This window comes from Rattus rattus, chromosome 4, assembly GCF_011064425.1.
Source record: "Rattus rattus isolate New Zealand chromosome 4, Rrattus_CSIRO_v1, whole genome shotgun sequence".
Taxonomy (NCBI): Eukaryota; Metazoa; Chordata; class Mammalia; order Rodentia; family Muridae; genus Rattus; species Rattus rattus.
In genome coordinates, this window is record NC_046157.1 from 53,568,571 (window position 1) to 53,583,398 (window position 14,828).

General features: G+C 41.4%; 2 protein-coding genes across 2 annotated transcripts in view; both read left to right on the forward strand.

Annotated features, from left to right (window-relative positions):
* Paxbp1 (PAX3 and PAX7 binding protein 1) overlaps positions 1–6,049 on the forward strand; it is a 29,005-nt gene extending 22,956 nt beyond the window's left edge. The window contains exons 16-18 of the mRNA XM_032900448.1: positions 1,146–1,292; positions 3,228–3,382; positions 4,889–6,049. Of these exons, the coding sequence (XP_032756339.1) occupies positions 1,146–1,292; positions 3,228–3,382; positions 4,889–5,006 (420 nt within the window). The 3' untranslated portion in view covers positions 5,007–6,049. The remainder of the gene's footprint in view (positions 1–1,145; positions 1,293–3,227; positions 3,383–4,888) is intronic.
* Positions 6,050–8,857: 2,808 nt separating this feature from the next.
* Synj1 (synaptojanin 1) overlaps positions 8,858–14,828 on the forward strand; it is a 71,881-nt gene continuing 65,910 nt past the window's right edge. Inside the window, exons 1-2 of the mRNA XM_032900449.1 lie at positions 8,858–8,983; positions 9,881–10,026. Coding sequence (XP_032756340.1) covers positions 8,886–8,983; positions 9,881–10,026 — 244 coding nt within the window. The 5' untranslated portion in view covers positions 8,858–8,885. The remainder of the gene's footprint in view (positions 8,984–9,880; positions 10,027–14,828) is intronic.

A 14,828-nucleotide genomic window follows, 5' to 3' on the forward strand; every position in this document is an offset into this window, starting at 1 on the left:
AGTTAAGAGCACTGAGGATCTGGGCATCCATGTGGAGCTTCATAGCTGCCTGTAATCTCTGTTCTAGGGGATCCAGTCTGGCCTCCTCGGGCACCACACACACGTGCACAGACATGCATGCAGAATATCCATATACACAAAATGAAATTAAATAAAAATGCACTTTTATTTTAGATGTGAGGCATGGATTAAATCCCTCTTTATTCCAGCAATATTTGTTGTCAAGACAGCCTTTCTGCTTTGAATTGCTTTACCCTAATTGAAAGTTACTTGAGTGTAGATATGAGAGTCATGGGTTATTTTTGGCATGGAAAGGATATAGACTAATTGCCACTTTGAAGATGACTTTATGGCTGTGTAGAACTAATGGGTTGAAGTAGATTGAGGATGGTGATAATGAAAATTGGAACTTTCTTTTGCTCTTTGTTGTGCCACACCCATTATATTGAAACCTTAGAATGACTCTGTCAAGTAGACACTGTCACTGTTGTTCCCTGTATAGGTCAGGGAGGCACAGTCTGACCTGCAGTGTCATTCCATTGGTAATACAAGACAGGAATCTAGTTTAGGCCAGTCTGCCTTTGAATAGCTCTTAACAGAGTTTGTCAAGAAAATTAATTCTGCATACCCTCAAGCCTCTGTGTTGATTTTTCTCTTAAAGGGGACTAGCTCTGTGTCCTTAAGAAAACTGAGTGGATTCTCAAGTCCTGACTAGGCTTCTTTCTGTTTGGAACTCTGCTCCAGGAAAGGCACTGCAGTATTCATCTGGCAGTCACTGCGGGAACTGTGGAGTGGGGGAAAGGACAGCTTGGGTGGAGGTGGAGTCAGAGGACTCCACAAAGATGAAGACAGACCTCTGTGTGCTTCTGGCCTGAGCAGTTGGCTACAGAGTGCTGCCTGCTGTTTACTAAGCTGAGAAGGAGTGGGGAACTAGACACTGTTATGGTTGGATCATGACAGCATCTTTCATTTTATATACATTGAGCAGGAGTGGCTTTTATTATAGGAGATATTCAGATAGTTCAGAAGTGTTTACTAATACAAGGCATCCATCGTATTTCATTTGGTGTTTTACTATATAGCTATTTTACTTTGTACTAATAATAATTGCTTGATATTGCCTGTCAATATTTTTTTCTTTTTAGCTATTGGGAAATTTTCTTCAGTGGTACGGCATTTTCTCAAACAAAACTCTTCAGGAGTTATCAATAGACGGCTTGTTAAACAGATACATCCTCATGGCTTTTCAGAACTCAGAATACGGAGATGACAGCATCAGAAAAGCCCAAAATGTGAGTTGGGAAACATGTATGTAGATCAGGGCGACTTCAGCTTCTTTGTCTGAAGACTAGGGGAGTTTTATAAAACTCCTTTGACAGTTGGACCTGCTGTAGTTATTAAACTGCCCAGGTAGTCCTAAACATTACATTTTTTTAACCCAAGAAATAGACAGTTGATCTTAACCAAAAGGCCAAGAAATAATGTGTGAAAATGTAGATCTGTCTATATTTGTGATTCTTGTTTTTCTAGATATCAGTGAAATTTTTATTTTAGGAGTAGTTTTCTTCATAGTTGGTTGTTTTGAGCAATTCAGGATAGCTATTTTTTTCCCTCTTACTTGAATAAGTTAAATGGAGTAAATGGGGGTGCCTCATGCCTTTAATCCCAGCACTCAGAAGGCAGAGGCAGGATCTCTGAGTTCAAGGCCAGCCTGGTTTATATAAAATTCCAGGACAGCCAGGGCTACACAGAGAAACCCTGTCTTGAAAAACAAACAAAAATAATTTTAATATTGTTGGGTTTTCTACTTAGAGTTTGATAGTTTTAAATATCTATTTGTAGTAATCATTAATAGCCATAACAATTATTAAATTAATATAAATCTGCTAGTAACAGGGTTTTTTCTTTTTTGGTGAGGTTTTTTTGTTTGTTTGTTTATTTGTTTGTTAGGGTTTTGGTTTTTCAGAGACAGGATTTACTTTGTATTTTGGCTATCCTGGACTTACTGTGTAGACTAGGCTGGCCTTAAACTCACAGAAATCTGACTGCCTTGGCCACATAAAGTGCTCTAGTCACCTCACCCAGCATGGGTTTTTTTGTTTTGTTGTTGTTGTTAAACTTTAGAACCTCATCAAACTAAATCTCTCACACATAGCCTCACTGTCTCAAATATATGTGTATACATTTTCTACAATCCTGGCTATCCCTCCTCAGGACCAGACCAGAGCCATTAGTATCTGGGCATTCACACTGTCGCTGGACTGTTCCCTAATCCTTAGTGAGCCATCCCAGTGTGCATTTTCAGTCAGGTAAAATATTGTTCACTCGCAGAAAAAACACCAGCTTATTTAATTAGTACGTCTCTTTAGTCTCCTTTACTCTAGAAGAGTATGTCATTCTTTCTTACCTTTACAACTGACACCTTTGACTGTGACAGGCCAGTTATTTTGTAATGACCTCTCAGTATGAGTTTGTCTAAGATCTCTCCATTAGATTCACGTTCTGCGTCTTTGGATGAGATTGTTCCATTTTCCTGTGTGGTTTTATCCCTTAGAAGACTTCCAGAGCTTTATAATATGTCCCCTCTTTAAGTAAGTGCTCTTTCTTGAGCAAGATATTTCGGCTCATTTTATACCTGCTGTGTCCCTGGGATAAGCCATTCCTTTAGTAACCCCTTGTTCTTTTAATGGTGAGCCTTTTTTTAACCTGTTTGGATAATGACTGACCAAAGTAGACTCTCTTTTCGGGGGGAACCAATCTCCTACTTTTTAAGCTTCTGCACTAAGGCCAGAAGGTTACAGTCCCCTGTTGGCTGCGTTAAGGCTCGTGCTGTGTGCTGGATCTCTTGTGTAGATATTCTGACTCTTACTTTGAGCTACCTGGGTTTTTACAAGCCAGCATGCGTCATGCCAGTCACTAAAGTATTTGGGAAGGAAAAGACATAGTACCATAGTCATACAGGTACTTTTACAAGAGGAACTTGGTTTGCTTAAATCACATTAGATAGCTGAAACCAGTTATCAATTTTATGTCTATTTAAATACTTGGCAAATTAACTTGTTTTGAGTGTGTGGACCATTATAAGAAATCAGACATATTGGTATAGTTAATAGAAGTCAGGTGTCTTTAAGAAAGATAACTTGTATAGCATTAAGTCAAAGCCATCGCATACCCTGAGTTATTGACATCTCATCGTTTTAACTACTTGATTTGCATCTTCTGCACAGGTAATCAACTGTTTCCCTAAACAGTGGTTTGTGAATCTGAAAGGAGAAAGAACTATTTCTCAGTTAGAAAATTTTTGTCGATATCTTGTACATTTAGCAGATACAATTTACAGGAACAGTATTGGGTGCTCTGATGTGGAAAAAAGAAATGCAAGGTAATTTGTTTTTTTCTTTTATTATAATTAATGAAATGGTAGTCTAGAGTTTCTTTAGTTCTCAGCCATACTAAGTATTTAAGTGGAGTCATCTTAACTTGTTGGTTTCTTTATTGTTTAAACAGTTTCTTTATATTTGTATATTCGCTTTCATTGTACATTTATTCAGTGTTACAAACCTACCAAAATGTATACTTTTTTATTTGTACCCCCTCCCTGTCCCCATACATTAAATTTGGGAAGCTTTTAGAGAAAGACTTAAAGTAAGTCTTAGAGCAGTGAATAGTTGCATTTTGTCTCGTGAGGAATTAAGTAGATTCACATGGTTACGATGCAGTGATCCTTGGCCTTTGAGGTGTCATTGTGTAGGTGTAAGACCTAGAAAGAGTGGCCACTGAAATAGTCTCATGTTAAAGCTGAGGCTCTATTTTAATAGAGGCTTCACTCTGTACCCTGACCCATGTTATGGACTAAACCATTTCATGATGGTTTTAGAGAGCAACTTATGTCTGGTTTTCATCAAAGTTTTCTAGGAAGGAGATGACCACAGCTCATGAGGAGGCAGAGTCAGGAGACTCTCAAAAGGTGAAGGCCTGCCTGGGCTTCCAAATGAGCTCAGGGCCAGTCTGAGTGCTCTGTAAGCCTTGGTTCACACAGCAGCAGGACAAGTGGAGCTTGGTAGACATGCCTTCTGTTTCTCTGTACTGCATAACCCTGGAGTGGGGCTCCTGTTGTCCCTTAGTCAGTCTCCTGGAGTGGGACTCGGGTGTGTATTTTACTCATTCTTTCCAGAATTCTGATGTTCATATCTCAGGGTTTCTTCAAAGTAAGGCTGAGTGCTTATGGCAGGGCTGAGAAAGAAAGCAGAAATAGGCTTTATTGGATGAATTTTAATGCAGTTGAAGTCTGGCTCTTCATAGGTTGATGATGAAGTAAAATAGAATTTTCTGTTAAGTTGTGCTCCAAAAGGACTTTGACTATATGGTGGGAAGGAAGTAGAGACAGAGCTCCAAAGGGGCTTGGGATGATACTGGATTTCATTGTAGATATTGATCAAAATCATTTATCGGAATGAAGTTTTCTTGTTTCCGTGTTTAAATGAATTTCCGACCTCTGGCCCAGTCATTTAAATGTGAGGCTTGTTTAATAGGGATAAGTAACAGATTACATTTTTTCCTCATACATTTTCTTGTTTTGAGAGTGACAAACAGATCTCTCATGATGCAAGTATGGCAGTCAGGATGGCTTCCAGGATTTGGTTCTCTCCTTCCACCATGTGCGATCTGGAGATTGACTTTGCAATAGGTTTGGTGGCAAGCATCTTTACAAGTGAACCATCTTGTCAGCCCTGCAGATTTTTAAGGCATGCTGTAGCTTTCATGTCTTGTTCTCCATATTTAAAAATATATGCTTGGAAAGGTTATTTTGCAGATTCTCTTGTTAGTTGTAAAATCAAGAACAAATTTTATCTCAATATAATATTGCGAATTTTGTTATCTCTTTCAGGGAAAATATAAAACAGATAGTGAAACTCCTTGCAAGTGTTCGGGCTTTGGATCATGCTGTATCTGTTGCAAGTGACCACAATGTGAAAGAAGTCAAGTCTCTGATTGAAGGAAAATAGATCTGAGACCAAAACGTGTTTGCTTTGCTGCCATTCCCAGTGTGTAAATTTTGTATATATGTAAAGTTTCTTAAACTGTACTATACTGATTCTTGTTTTAATACAAAAACATTATATTAATACTGTGTCCTTAAATGTGATTTCTTCAGAATGAAAGGAATTCAGATTATTTCTAGCAGTCTATGGGTGTTTTCCTTACTGCCTGTCATATTTTGTTTATGGAAGTATTTTGTATGGTCATTAAATTAACTTTGTTTGAGTGTCCTCTATGAATGATGTGTTTAGTGTAAATTGTGTAATTATGCGTGTGTGTGTGTGTATGTGTGTGTGTGTGTGTGTGTGTGTGTGTGTGTTGCATATATTTATACCACCCAGGATTTTCATGCTGGGAATCTGCGGTGTTTTGTAACAGCCGACCGTTACCCAGTAGCCGTTGTCTTAGGGAAGCACCGCACTGCTGCAGCAGAAGGGGAGCAGGTGCGGGTCTTCACTTCCACTTGGCTAGTGTCACTGTCACTGTAGCTGTGCTGCCTTAAACTGAAAACTGAAAGATGACTTTGTGATCGAGTGAGTGTGGAACTTCTGTGAGTCAGCCTGGGTGGCAACTGTGGGTTTGCTGTGAGCTCTAGGCAATATATGCAATAGTTTGGGGCAGGATGTCAGTTTAGTCTTTGACAGTAAGCCCACAGACTAACTGCACAGCTTAGCCTGACTGTCCTTTCTTGTTATTTCCCTCCCTGCCCGGCCTATAGGTACATGCATTTCTATAGTCTATCTATCCTGTTTTGAATCCCACATATGTGAGTTCTATATGCAATAAAGAACATGCCTTGCTGATTAGACACGCCCAGGCAGTTTACTATCTATGGTATTCTGTAATGTTTATAACACACTGTAAATACTCAGAGAAACTTGTTTTAAGGTTAATGCTTTCTGATTCTGTGATTTTCAGAAGAGGAACTTTTTGGAAATTCAGGACTATTGTTTGATAAATATATATGTAATTAAGCTTTAGCCAAGCATTAAATTAATTTTTAAATACATCCTTTGTTGTATTTTGCTGGTGTCTAAGTTCAGAACATGCGTACAGTGGTTCATATGGTGAGGTTTTAACAGGCCAGTGTGCTCTTAGATAGGAGAGCGTCATGCTCTCCTTTCTCCCATCAATTTTGTATGTATCGCAGGAGTATGTCTTATCTCTACGTAGTCATTCTGGATGAGGGTTTTCTTGTTACTAATCTTTGTTGTCTCGTAAATAGAATTAAACATCAGAGCACTCATTCTCATGAATGAAAACAAACACAAATATGTATTTGGGCCTTAGACTGTGTTTCCAAGCCCATCTGTATGAAATCACTCTTCCTATATCTGGGTTTAGGAATTCTTCAGATAAGCTCTGACTCTGAGGAACAGGCTTCAACACTATCCTAGGAGTCTGGTGTAAGGTGAATAGAGGACAGAACTGCATGTAGAAAGTTCTCTTTATGTCTCAACCAGGCTGTCACTCCCAAATGGGCAAAGAGCACTAAAGATGGAATTCTTCAGTTGCCATAACACTTACATACTAATTGAGTGTCTTAGGACAGTTACTCTCTTAAGTGCTTAAGGCCAGAAATTGGAAATAATTGTCACCAGAATCATGTGTCTTATAAAGGTTCTCAGCTCAACTAGAAGCTTCTGGTGCACCTGGGTTTGTCATAATTTTCCAGTCTTCCATTTGTTTTCATGCCACTACATGAGTACCCGATTTCCCTCTGCCTCCTTTGTAAGGGTACCTGGGATTTCATTCAGATCTTTCGCATAACCACAACTATCTACCAGATAATCAAAAGCTTTGTTAGACTGCTTCACCCAGTCCTCTGCCATTTGCTAGCTGCAGGTATCAGGGTGTGAGCATTCTGACACTCACCATTGCTAAGTTTCAGTTGGCACAACATTGACTTCTCTGCAGAGCTTTAGACTATGTCTATACCACTCAAGTATTTTGAGTTAGCCTACTATAAAGAGACACTGGTTCGCTAAAATGTGCACCTATTTTGACATGCTGGCTGTAACAGTAATAAACAGGAAAGGAACAATAAATGTTCGAAGGTCACTAGTATGCTTTTCAAATCTTGGGCTGACTTAATAATTAAAAATGTATTTTGAACGGACTTGGAAAAGCTAAAATCTAACACTGCTGCTTTAGTTTAATTTGAAGAAAGAAATGGTAATATAGAAGCTTGCACCTCCACTTTTTTAGTTCAAAAAGCAAAGAATAGGCAGAAGGCTTGCTTTAGAAAAAGCTTAGTTCCATGATTCCCACCTCGAGAAAGAGTTTATGGTGTAGTCTCACAGGAATTCTTGATGTGAAAAGAATGGTGAGATAAGTGAGTTTGATTACCGCTCCACTTGGGGTGATTTCAGCTGTCATTAAAAGGAACATCCCTAGGGCTGGGATGCCCTCAGCTTGTAGAATGCCTGTCTGGTATGCATGAAGCTTTGGGTTCAGTCTCTGTCACCACATAAACCAGGTACGGTTGGCACACCAGCCTGGGCTCTGTGATACTTTGTCTCAAAAAACAAGTTACCTCCAAGGTACTACAATTCATTGGCCAGCTCTCCTGAATCCTTTTTTGTTGGTGTTTGTCATATACAGTCATCACATTTAGGAAAAGTCCCACTCTCAAACGTTCCTAGACTGTTCCCACCTCAAATGGACACTTCTTGAGAGGAAAGTCACTAACCACAGCTCACAGCAAGCAATTACTATTGTAAGCTAGTGGCTACTGTAACCATAGCGAAAAGCAAAAGTTGTTCTAAGGAGACTACTAAGTGAAAAAGATCTCAGAACTGAAGCCAAATGTGTTTCTCCTTGGCTGGAGGTGGCTTCTCTCCTGTTTAGTTTGCTTTTAATATTTTAGAACCTGGGTGGATTTGTCTTTTCTCAAATAGAGAAATGTTGAGTCACATGATAGCATGTTAGAGGAAATGGTTTTGTGCAATACGTCATATTTAAATTGTGCTTTTGGGAAGAAAGTAAAAAGGGGAAGAGGCTAGGGTAAAGCAACTGGAAATGAAAACATGAGTGCTGTGTTCCTCGGATTTTCAATTCCTCCCTAAAGCCCTATTGACTACAATCTCCTCCCATTTTTGTCTCTTAAGTATAAGCAGAATAGTTCTGTTGGACACAAATTATAGGCAATAATGTCTCATTTAAAAATATAGTATGAAGCGGTGTGATGCCCTTAGCTATAAAATCGGTATGCAAATTTTGGGTACCAATTGGTATTGGTATCCACCGTTAGCAAATCGGTACAGCAGTAAGTGACAGCCATGTTTTGTTTTACTGCCTTGAGTTTCTGGTTGCTGATTTCCCCCACTCTCCACTACATTTAGTTGAGCACACTTCCACAGCCCCTGGTGCTCTGAGAACGCACCGGAACAGTCACCAAACAGTCTCCTGCTGCCTCCCTGACGATAGACACCATGGACAGCTCTTCGAGCACCACCCAGCCGGCGCGGGGTGCAGACCATCCCCCGCCTTTCACTCGCCCGTCGGGTCCGCGGAGGCGGCAGGGGGTGGTCCTGATGCCCGACTCAAGCACGAATCAACACGGGCTCCCCACCGCTCTTTCCTGCAGTCCCTCCCTGTCGCCCGCGGGGAGGGTTGAGCTAGAGGGCTCCACGCGAGGAGGCCGGACCCTCCCTCTGCCGGCTCCCCTGGCTGTGCCTCCCGTCCACTCCCGGGGTGACCGAAGCTTCACGGACCCTGGTCGCATCGGCCGCAAAAACTAGGTGGCCAGCAAACGCCCGGCTCCGCTGCACGGTCCCGCGTGGGCGGAAACGGCTCCGCCCCTTCACCCCAAGGGGCGGGTCTTCCGCCCCGGCAGCGGCGCAATGCGGAAGAGCTGGACCTGCTGGAGCGGAAGTGACGCTTCGGGCGGCTGTAGCGGCGGCGGCTGCGGGAGAAGGAGAAGGAGGAGCCGGAGGAAGAGGTGAGGCGGCGGGAGGGGGGGCGGGGAGCGGCCCCGGCTAGACCCAGCGGCAGCCGGCCGGGTGGGTGGACGCTTCCTGAGCGGTGGCGGCCGTCGCAGCCGGGTCGCAAGCGGTGAGAGGTGGCAGAGGGCCGAGGGTAGCGGGTTGTGAGGAGACCCCGGGGCGGCGGGCGGCTGCCGTGACAGCGGCTGTCACCCAGCGGGCGGGAAAGAACCCAGTCAGCACCGGCTCCGGGGCATCTCTTGAGGTGCGTAATGGAGGCGCTGGACTGCCCGGTGCCTCCGTTTCCCCGGCCGCCCGGGAACTGCCTGAGTGACGGTGGGATCCATTTGTCACGGTGAGCTTCGTGACTGGGCAGGAGGCGGCGGTCACCTGTGTGGCTTTCCCTGCCCTTCGCCGCCGCCCTGGAGAGTCCGCGGTGTGATAATCCTTCCCTCCCCGGCCCCGTCGGGAGCTTTGAACCAGCCTGATTAGCCTTCCCTCCCATCCTCTTGCCTTTTCCGCCTAAGGATCGGCTTGAAGTTTCCCCATCAGTTCCCTTCCAGTAGTGACAAATCGTGAAGCAGGAAGCTGATAAACAACCGCAACTGAAAATACGCTCCAGATTTTTCCTTTGGGTAAACATAAATTAAATGGGAAATTCACCTTATCCAAACTAGGACCAACGGTGCTAAAACCCTGCCTTGCCTTGCTGTATCTGAGAATTGGAAACGTTTTCCTTTTGCCTTCTGGTAAAAATTTGGTGACGCCTTATCTTTTGGAATAAATCGTTCACCCCTGAGCTCTCTTTTTCTCTACCCCTACCCCCATCAAACTTGTCAGGGAGGGACCTCAGGATGCCTAAGCAGTCCTTGCAGCAGAAGGAAACCTTAGGTCCTTGGGCTTGGTTTTCACAGGGCTGCCTCTGAAGAAAGGAGAATGGCGTTCAGCAAAGGATTTCGAATCTACCACAAATTGGATCCCCCACCGTTCAGCCTCATAGTGGAAACTAGGCATAAGGAAGAATGTCTCATGTTCGAGTCTGGGGCCGTGGCAGTGCTCTGTAAGTCACATGTTTTAACCTGACCGATTATGATCTCTGTTTTGGTTGTAACTTGCAAGTTAAAGTTTAAAACAAAAAACCTTTTTACTGAATTTTATCTTATGGATTTGTGATTTGACTTAATTTGAATGAAACCTTATTTTCTGTAAACTCAGACTTAGGTTTTTATTGGGGTGACAGTGGTGCAGGGAAGCCCAGATTTGGCGGATAGGAGTTTGTTTTCCTCCTGTTCTGCTTCTAGAAGTTTATCTTTTTGTAAAATGGTGTTGCAGTTTTGTCTTATCATATTAACCCATAAGACAGCTTGCTTTTCCTGTAATGCACAGAATTTTGCAAGTCAGATTTAATAGTAATGGTATTATCTGTTAGAGGTTTCTGTCCATCTTACATCAGCCTTGTTTTTTAATTTTTTTTATTTTATTTAGGCATTCGGTGTGCTCATGTGTGATATTGGTGGGTCAGAGGCAGGGCTTTAGTCATACTAGGCAAGTGCTATACTGTCGCTTCTCCAGCCTAAGCTTTTATATCTTTAATAGAAATTGCAAACAGCTCCTAAAATTTTCATGTAACATATGTTATTGATTTCATATTATTGAAAAATGACCTTTATTTTAAAGAAAAGGACTAGTTATTTGTACCTTAAAAATAATATTTGGATAAATTTGTGGCAGATAGATGAAAATAAAAAGGTTAACATTGTGCTCCATTTTTTTTTTTTAACATTTAGTCATTTATTTGTGGGTGGGTGGGGAACAAGTGGAGGTCAGAGGACAGCTTGTGGGACCTCTTCCTACTATATAGGCACCAGGGATTGAACTCAGGTCTTAAGGCTTGGTGGCAAAAGCTTTCTACCTAATGAGACATCTAATGTAATCCATGCTTCATTCTTAATATAAGACTGGGGCAGATAACCTGTTTGGGATTGTCTCAAGTATTTTTTTAAACAGATTTTTCTAATGATTTCTTCTTCTTCTTCTTCTTCTTCTTCTTCTTCTTCTTCTTCTTCTTCTTCTTCTTCTTCTTCTTCTTCTTCTTCTCCTCCTCCTCTTCCTTCCTCCTTCCTCCTTCCTCCTTCTTCCTTCTTCATCCTTCTTCTTCCTTCTTCCTCCTCCTCCATTATCATCATCATCATCATCATCATCATCATCATCATCATCATTTTAACAGTCTCTTATGGTTATAGCCAGGGCCGTCATAATATAGCCAGTGCCATTGAATTCCAGATCCCCTGCCTCCATCTCCTGAGTGCTGAGAATATAGATGTGCTGTACTGCACCAGGTATATTCAGTACTGGGGACTGATCTCAGGGCTTTATGCACACTATGCCAGCACTCTGCCAACTGATCTGTATCCCAGCCCTTGGTTATATTTTGCTCAGATTGTTTATTGAACTGAGTTTGATCCCCAGCTCCTCCAGAAAAGCCTGGCAGGGCCTTGCATGCTTATAATCCCAGTACTGGGGGGCAGACAGGAAGGTCTCTGGGGCTTTCTGCTCAGCTGTTGCAGTCAAGTTTTTAAGCTCCTGATTCGGCATAAGAATCTATCTCAAAAATAATATGGAGAGCAGTAAAGGAAGGTGCTTTATCAACCTCTGGCCTACACATATACACTCACACTCACACTCACTCTCTCTCTCTCTCTCTCTCTCTCTCTCTCTCTCTCTCTCAGTGATGATTAAGAGACATATTTACTAATATAAGCCTTAAATATCTTAAATGTTGCTCTTTAGACTCAATAAGAGCACCAGACCCAGACCTATGCATATGTGGTTTTTATGTTGTTCAAGTGTAACATGACTGAAATGGTAAAATTGTATCCTGGGGGAAGTGGTAGTGACATAATGAAGGACACCTAAGCAGAGGTTAGTGTGTAACATAGATCTATATCTTTGGTGTTCCCAGTAATGTGGTATTCAGTGTGAACTTCAGTGTCCCAAATTGTCTTTATGTTATGTTTATTACAGTGTATTTATTATGTTTTAATAAAGTGGAAAATGCCATGCTCCAGTGTTAATCTCCATAATATGTCTTCATACAGAGATGTGATTATACTGTGGAACACTGAGATAAAATCATTAGGTCGGAGGGGCTTGGCCAGTAATGCATTGTTTTTCAGCTGCTGGTGTTTTGGCTGCCGTTACCTGATTATTAATGTTGTCTGGATTCTAGTGTATTTTAAAATTGTGGTTACTCACAGTTACAAATGGGAAGTTGCTAAGGAGTTTACAGACTATGACTTTACCTGTTGTTTTCAGAATTATTGCTGTCTGTTAAGAAAAAAACCTAAAAGTAATCATACTTCTAAACCTCCAGTAGTTTTCATGCCAAATAATGGTTTTTAAAAGGCTCAAAAACATCTAGTTGGTTCATTAATTATGAAGTGGAATAACATTAAAATATTTTCTTAACAATATATATCTATTTTCAGTGCTGGGAATTGAACCTAGGTACTGTATGTTAAGCTCTCTACCACCAAATTTTATCCCTGTCTTAATCTTTTCTTTTGTCTTCACTGGATTTAAGCTATGTAGGTAATTCTCAGAGAGCACAAGAGTTTGAATACTGCTTCTCTCCAGAAAACTAACATAAATAGATACATATTCTCTTGGATATGTTATCTTTTCTGTAAACGCAGCAACACTTATATATTTTGATTTGACTTTTTAATTGACATGTAAAAATTATGCATGTAGCTACAACCCATGATGTTTCAATACATTTATACATTATATAATGTTGAAATGGTGTTAGACATTTGCAATTTATGGTGAAAACATACAAAACTCTTTTTCTAGTTTTCATAAAATATACAGAACAGTATTAGATACATTGATTTATAAAATTAGTTAGGTGCTAATAAGATGTTGCATATCTGTAACCCTAGCACACTGGAGGCAGAAGCAGAAAGAGCATGTCTTTGAGGCTATCTTGGGCTACATAGCAATATCCTGTCACACACACAAAACAACTAACCTGACCTTTAGTTTGGATGATAGCAAGATAGATGTTGTCCTGCAAAAAAACAACCTACAGAATTTCCAATGCCTGCTGCACTCAGGGACTGTCTTGGAGATCTGGGTGTGTCCTCCTCACCTTCACCATTCCTGGCCTAGAAGCCTCAGGGCACACTGCCTATCAATCTGCAAGAACCATTCTCTGAAGTCATTTTTATATTATGTCAAAGTGTGTCCCTCTTTTGTGAGGATAGAATTCAAACTCCTCAGCCTGTTTTTCAAGGTCTTCCTTAATCTTACTCCACTCTTTCTGTTCAGTGGTGATCTCCTTCCAAGAGACTGGTGTTTTCAGTGTTCTCCCGAAGCACTAGGAACTCACCAGTCTTCATTATGTTCTTATTAGACTTGGAATGACTTAATTAATGTTTGGGGTTGTTTGTTTGTTTTAGGTGTTTTTGTTTTTGTTTCTCACAGTGTTTCTCGTACCTTAGGCTAATCTCAAACTTGCTGTGTAGCTGAAGATGACCTTAACCTCTGGATCCTCCTAAGTGCTCAGCCAGCGTGTCCTAGTCTGAGACAGTAGTTTCTATGCCCAGGCTGCACAACATAACCATCTAGGAAGACTTTACAAGTACCATGCTTGGGTTCCTATGGTTACATCAGAATGAAAATTCTGAGCAAACCTTACATGTGTCTTGCTTTTACAGATTACCAGATGAGGTTTTTTTTGTTTTTTGTTTTTTTTTTACCTATAGATTTTATCTAAAATAACCGTGTTTTCAGAATTTTAATGCAGTGATTGTGTATTACAAGGCTAATCATTTTCTTGAAGCCCTCAGACTGAACCAAAAGATAATTCTCCCATGATGTACTGACTTTCAGTACAGTGTTGTCATATCACATGGAACTGTATGCAGGTTTCTATCTCCAATGCTTGGCACAATATTTTACTCGTGACTGAGGGACACAGAATTATTAAACCTGAATTTTCCATGATGCCTCTGGGTCTCACTGTATTTTAGAAAACCTGTAGGTCATAATAATGTCTGATAAGTCTTTAGTAGACTCAAGCCGTGTGACTTTGTTTTAGCAAAAGGGTCTCACTCTAGCCCCAGCTAGCTTGGAACTTACTGTATCAAGCTCACAATAGTCCTCCTGCCCCAGCCCTAATTTCCGAGCTTACAGCTAAACAACAAAGATTTAAATCCCAATACTTTAGCTGTTGTTCAAAGTGTTACAGACAAGTAGAGACTCATTTATCTTCTTCATACGTAGCTACAGTTGTTTACTAATGGTCTGTGCATGCTTGGTGGGCTCCAGACAGCTTTCCCACTGTGGCGGCAGCTGGAGGGCCGCCATCCTCATCTCCTGTTCTCTGCTGATTTCCCTTAGGAGTTGCTATTTACCACAGGGACTGCTGGACACCTAGCTTCACACAGGCAGGGATCATAGAATGGATACATTGTAGTCATGAGCTCTGAACTACCTCAGGCTAATAGTTTACCTAGTATCCAATATATGTTGAAACCCTAGGTGTTCTCTTCAATTTAAATTAGCCTTGCACCTCCCAGTTGGCGATAGTGCCCTGAGGCCCCTCTTCAGGCAATTCAGGAGTTGTAGCAGTCACATGCTGTATTCCTTTCAGTTCTGTTACTTACCGTTTTGTACATGTGTTCCAGACGTGGAAAGTGTAACTTTAAAAGATTAAATCTGCAGCAACAGCCCTTCCACCTGATGGTCTTTCACTGTGGTTGTCTCTGCTGTTGAATGCTGATGGCTTTTAGTGTCTGAGTAGGAAATGAGGAGCAAAAAGACAATCAAAGGGCTGGAGGGAAGCAAGGGACTGGA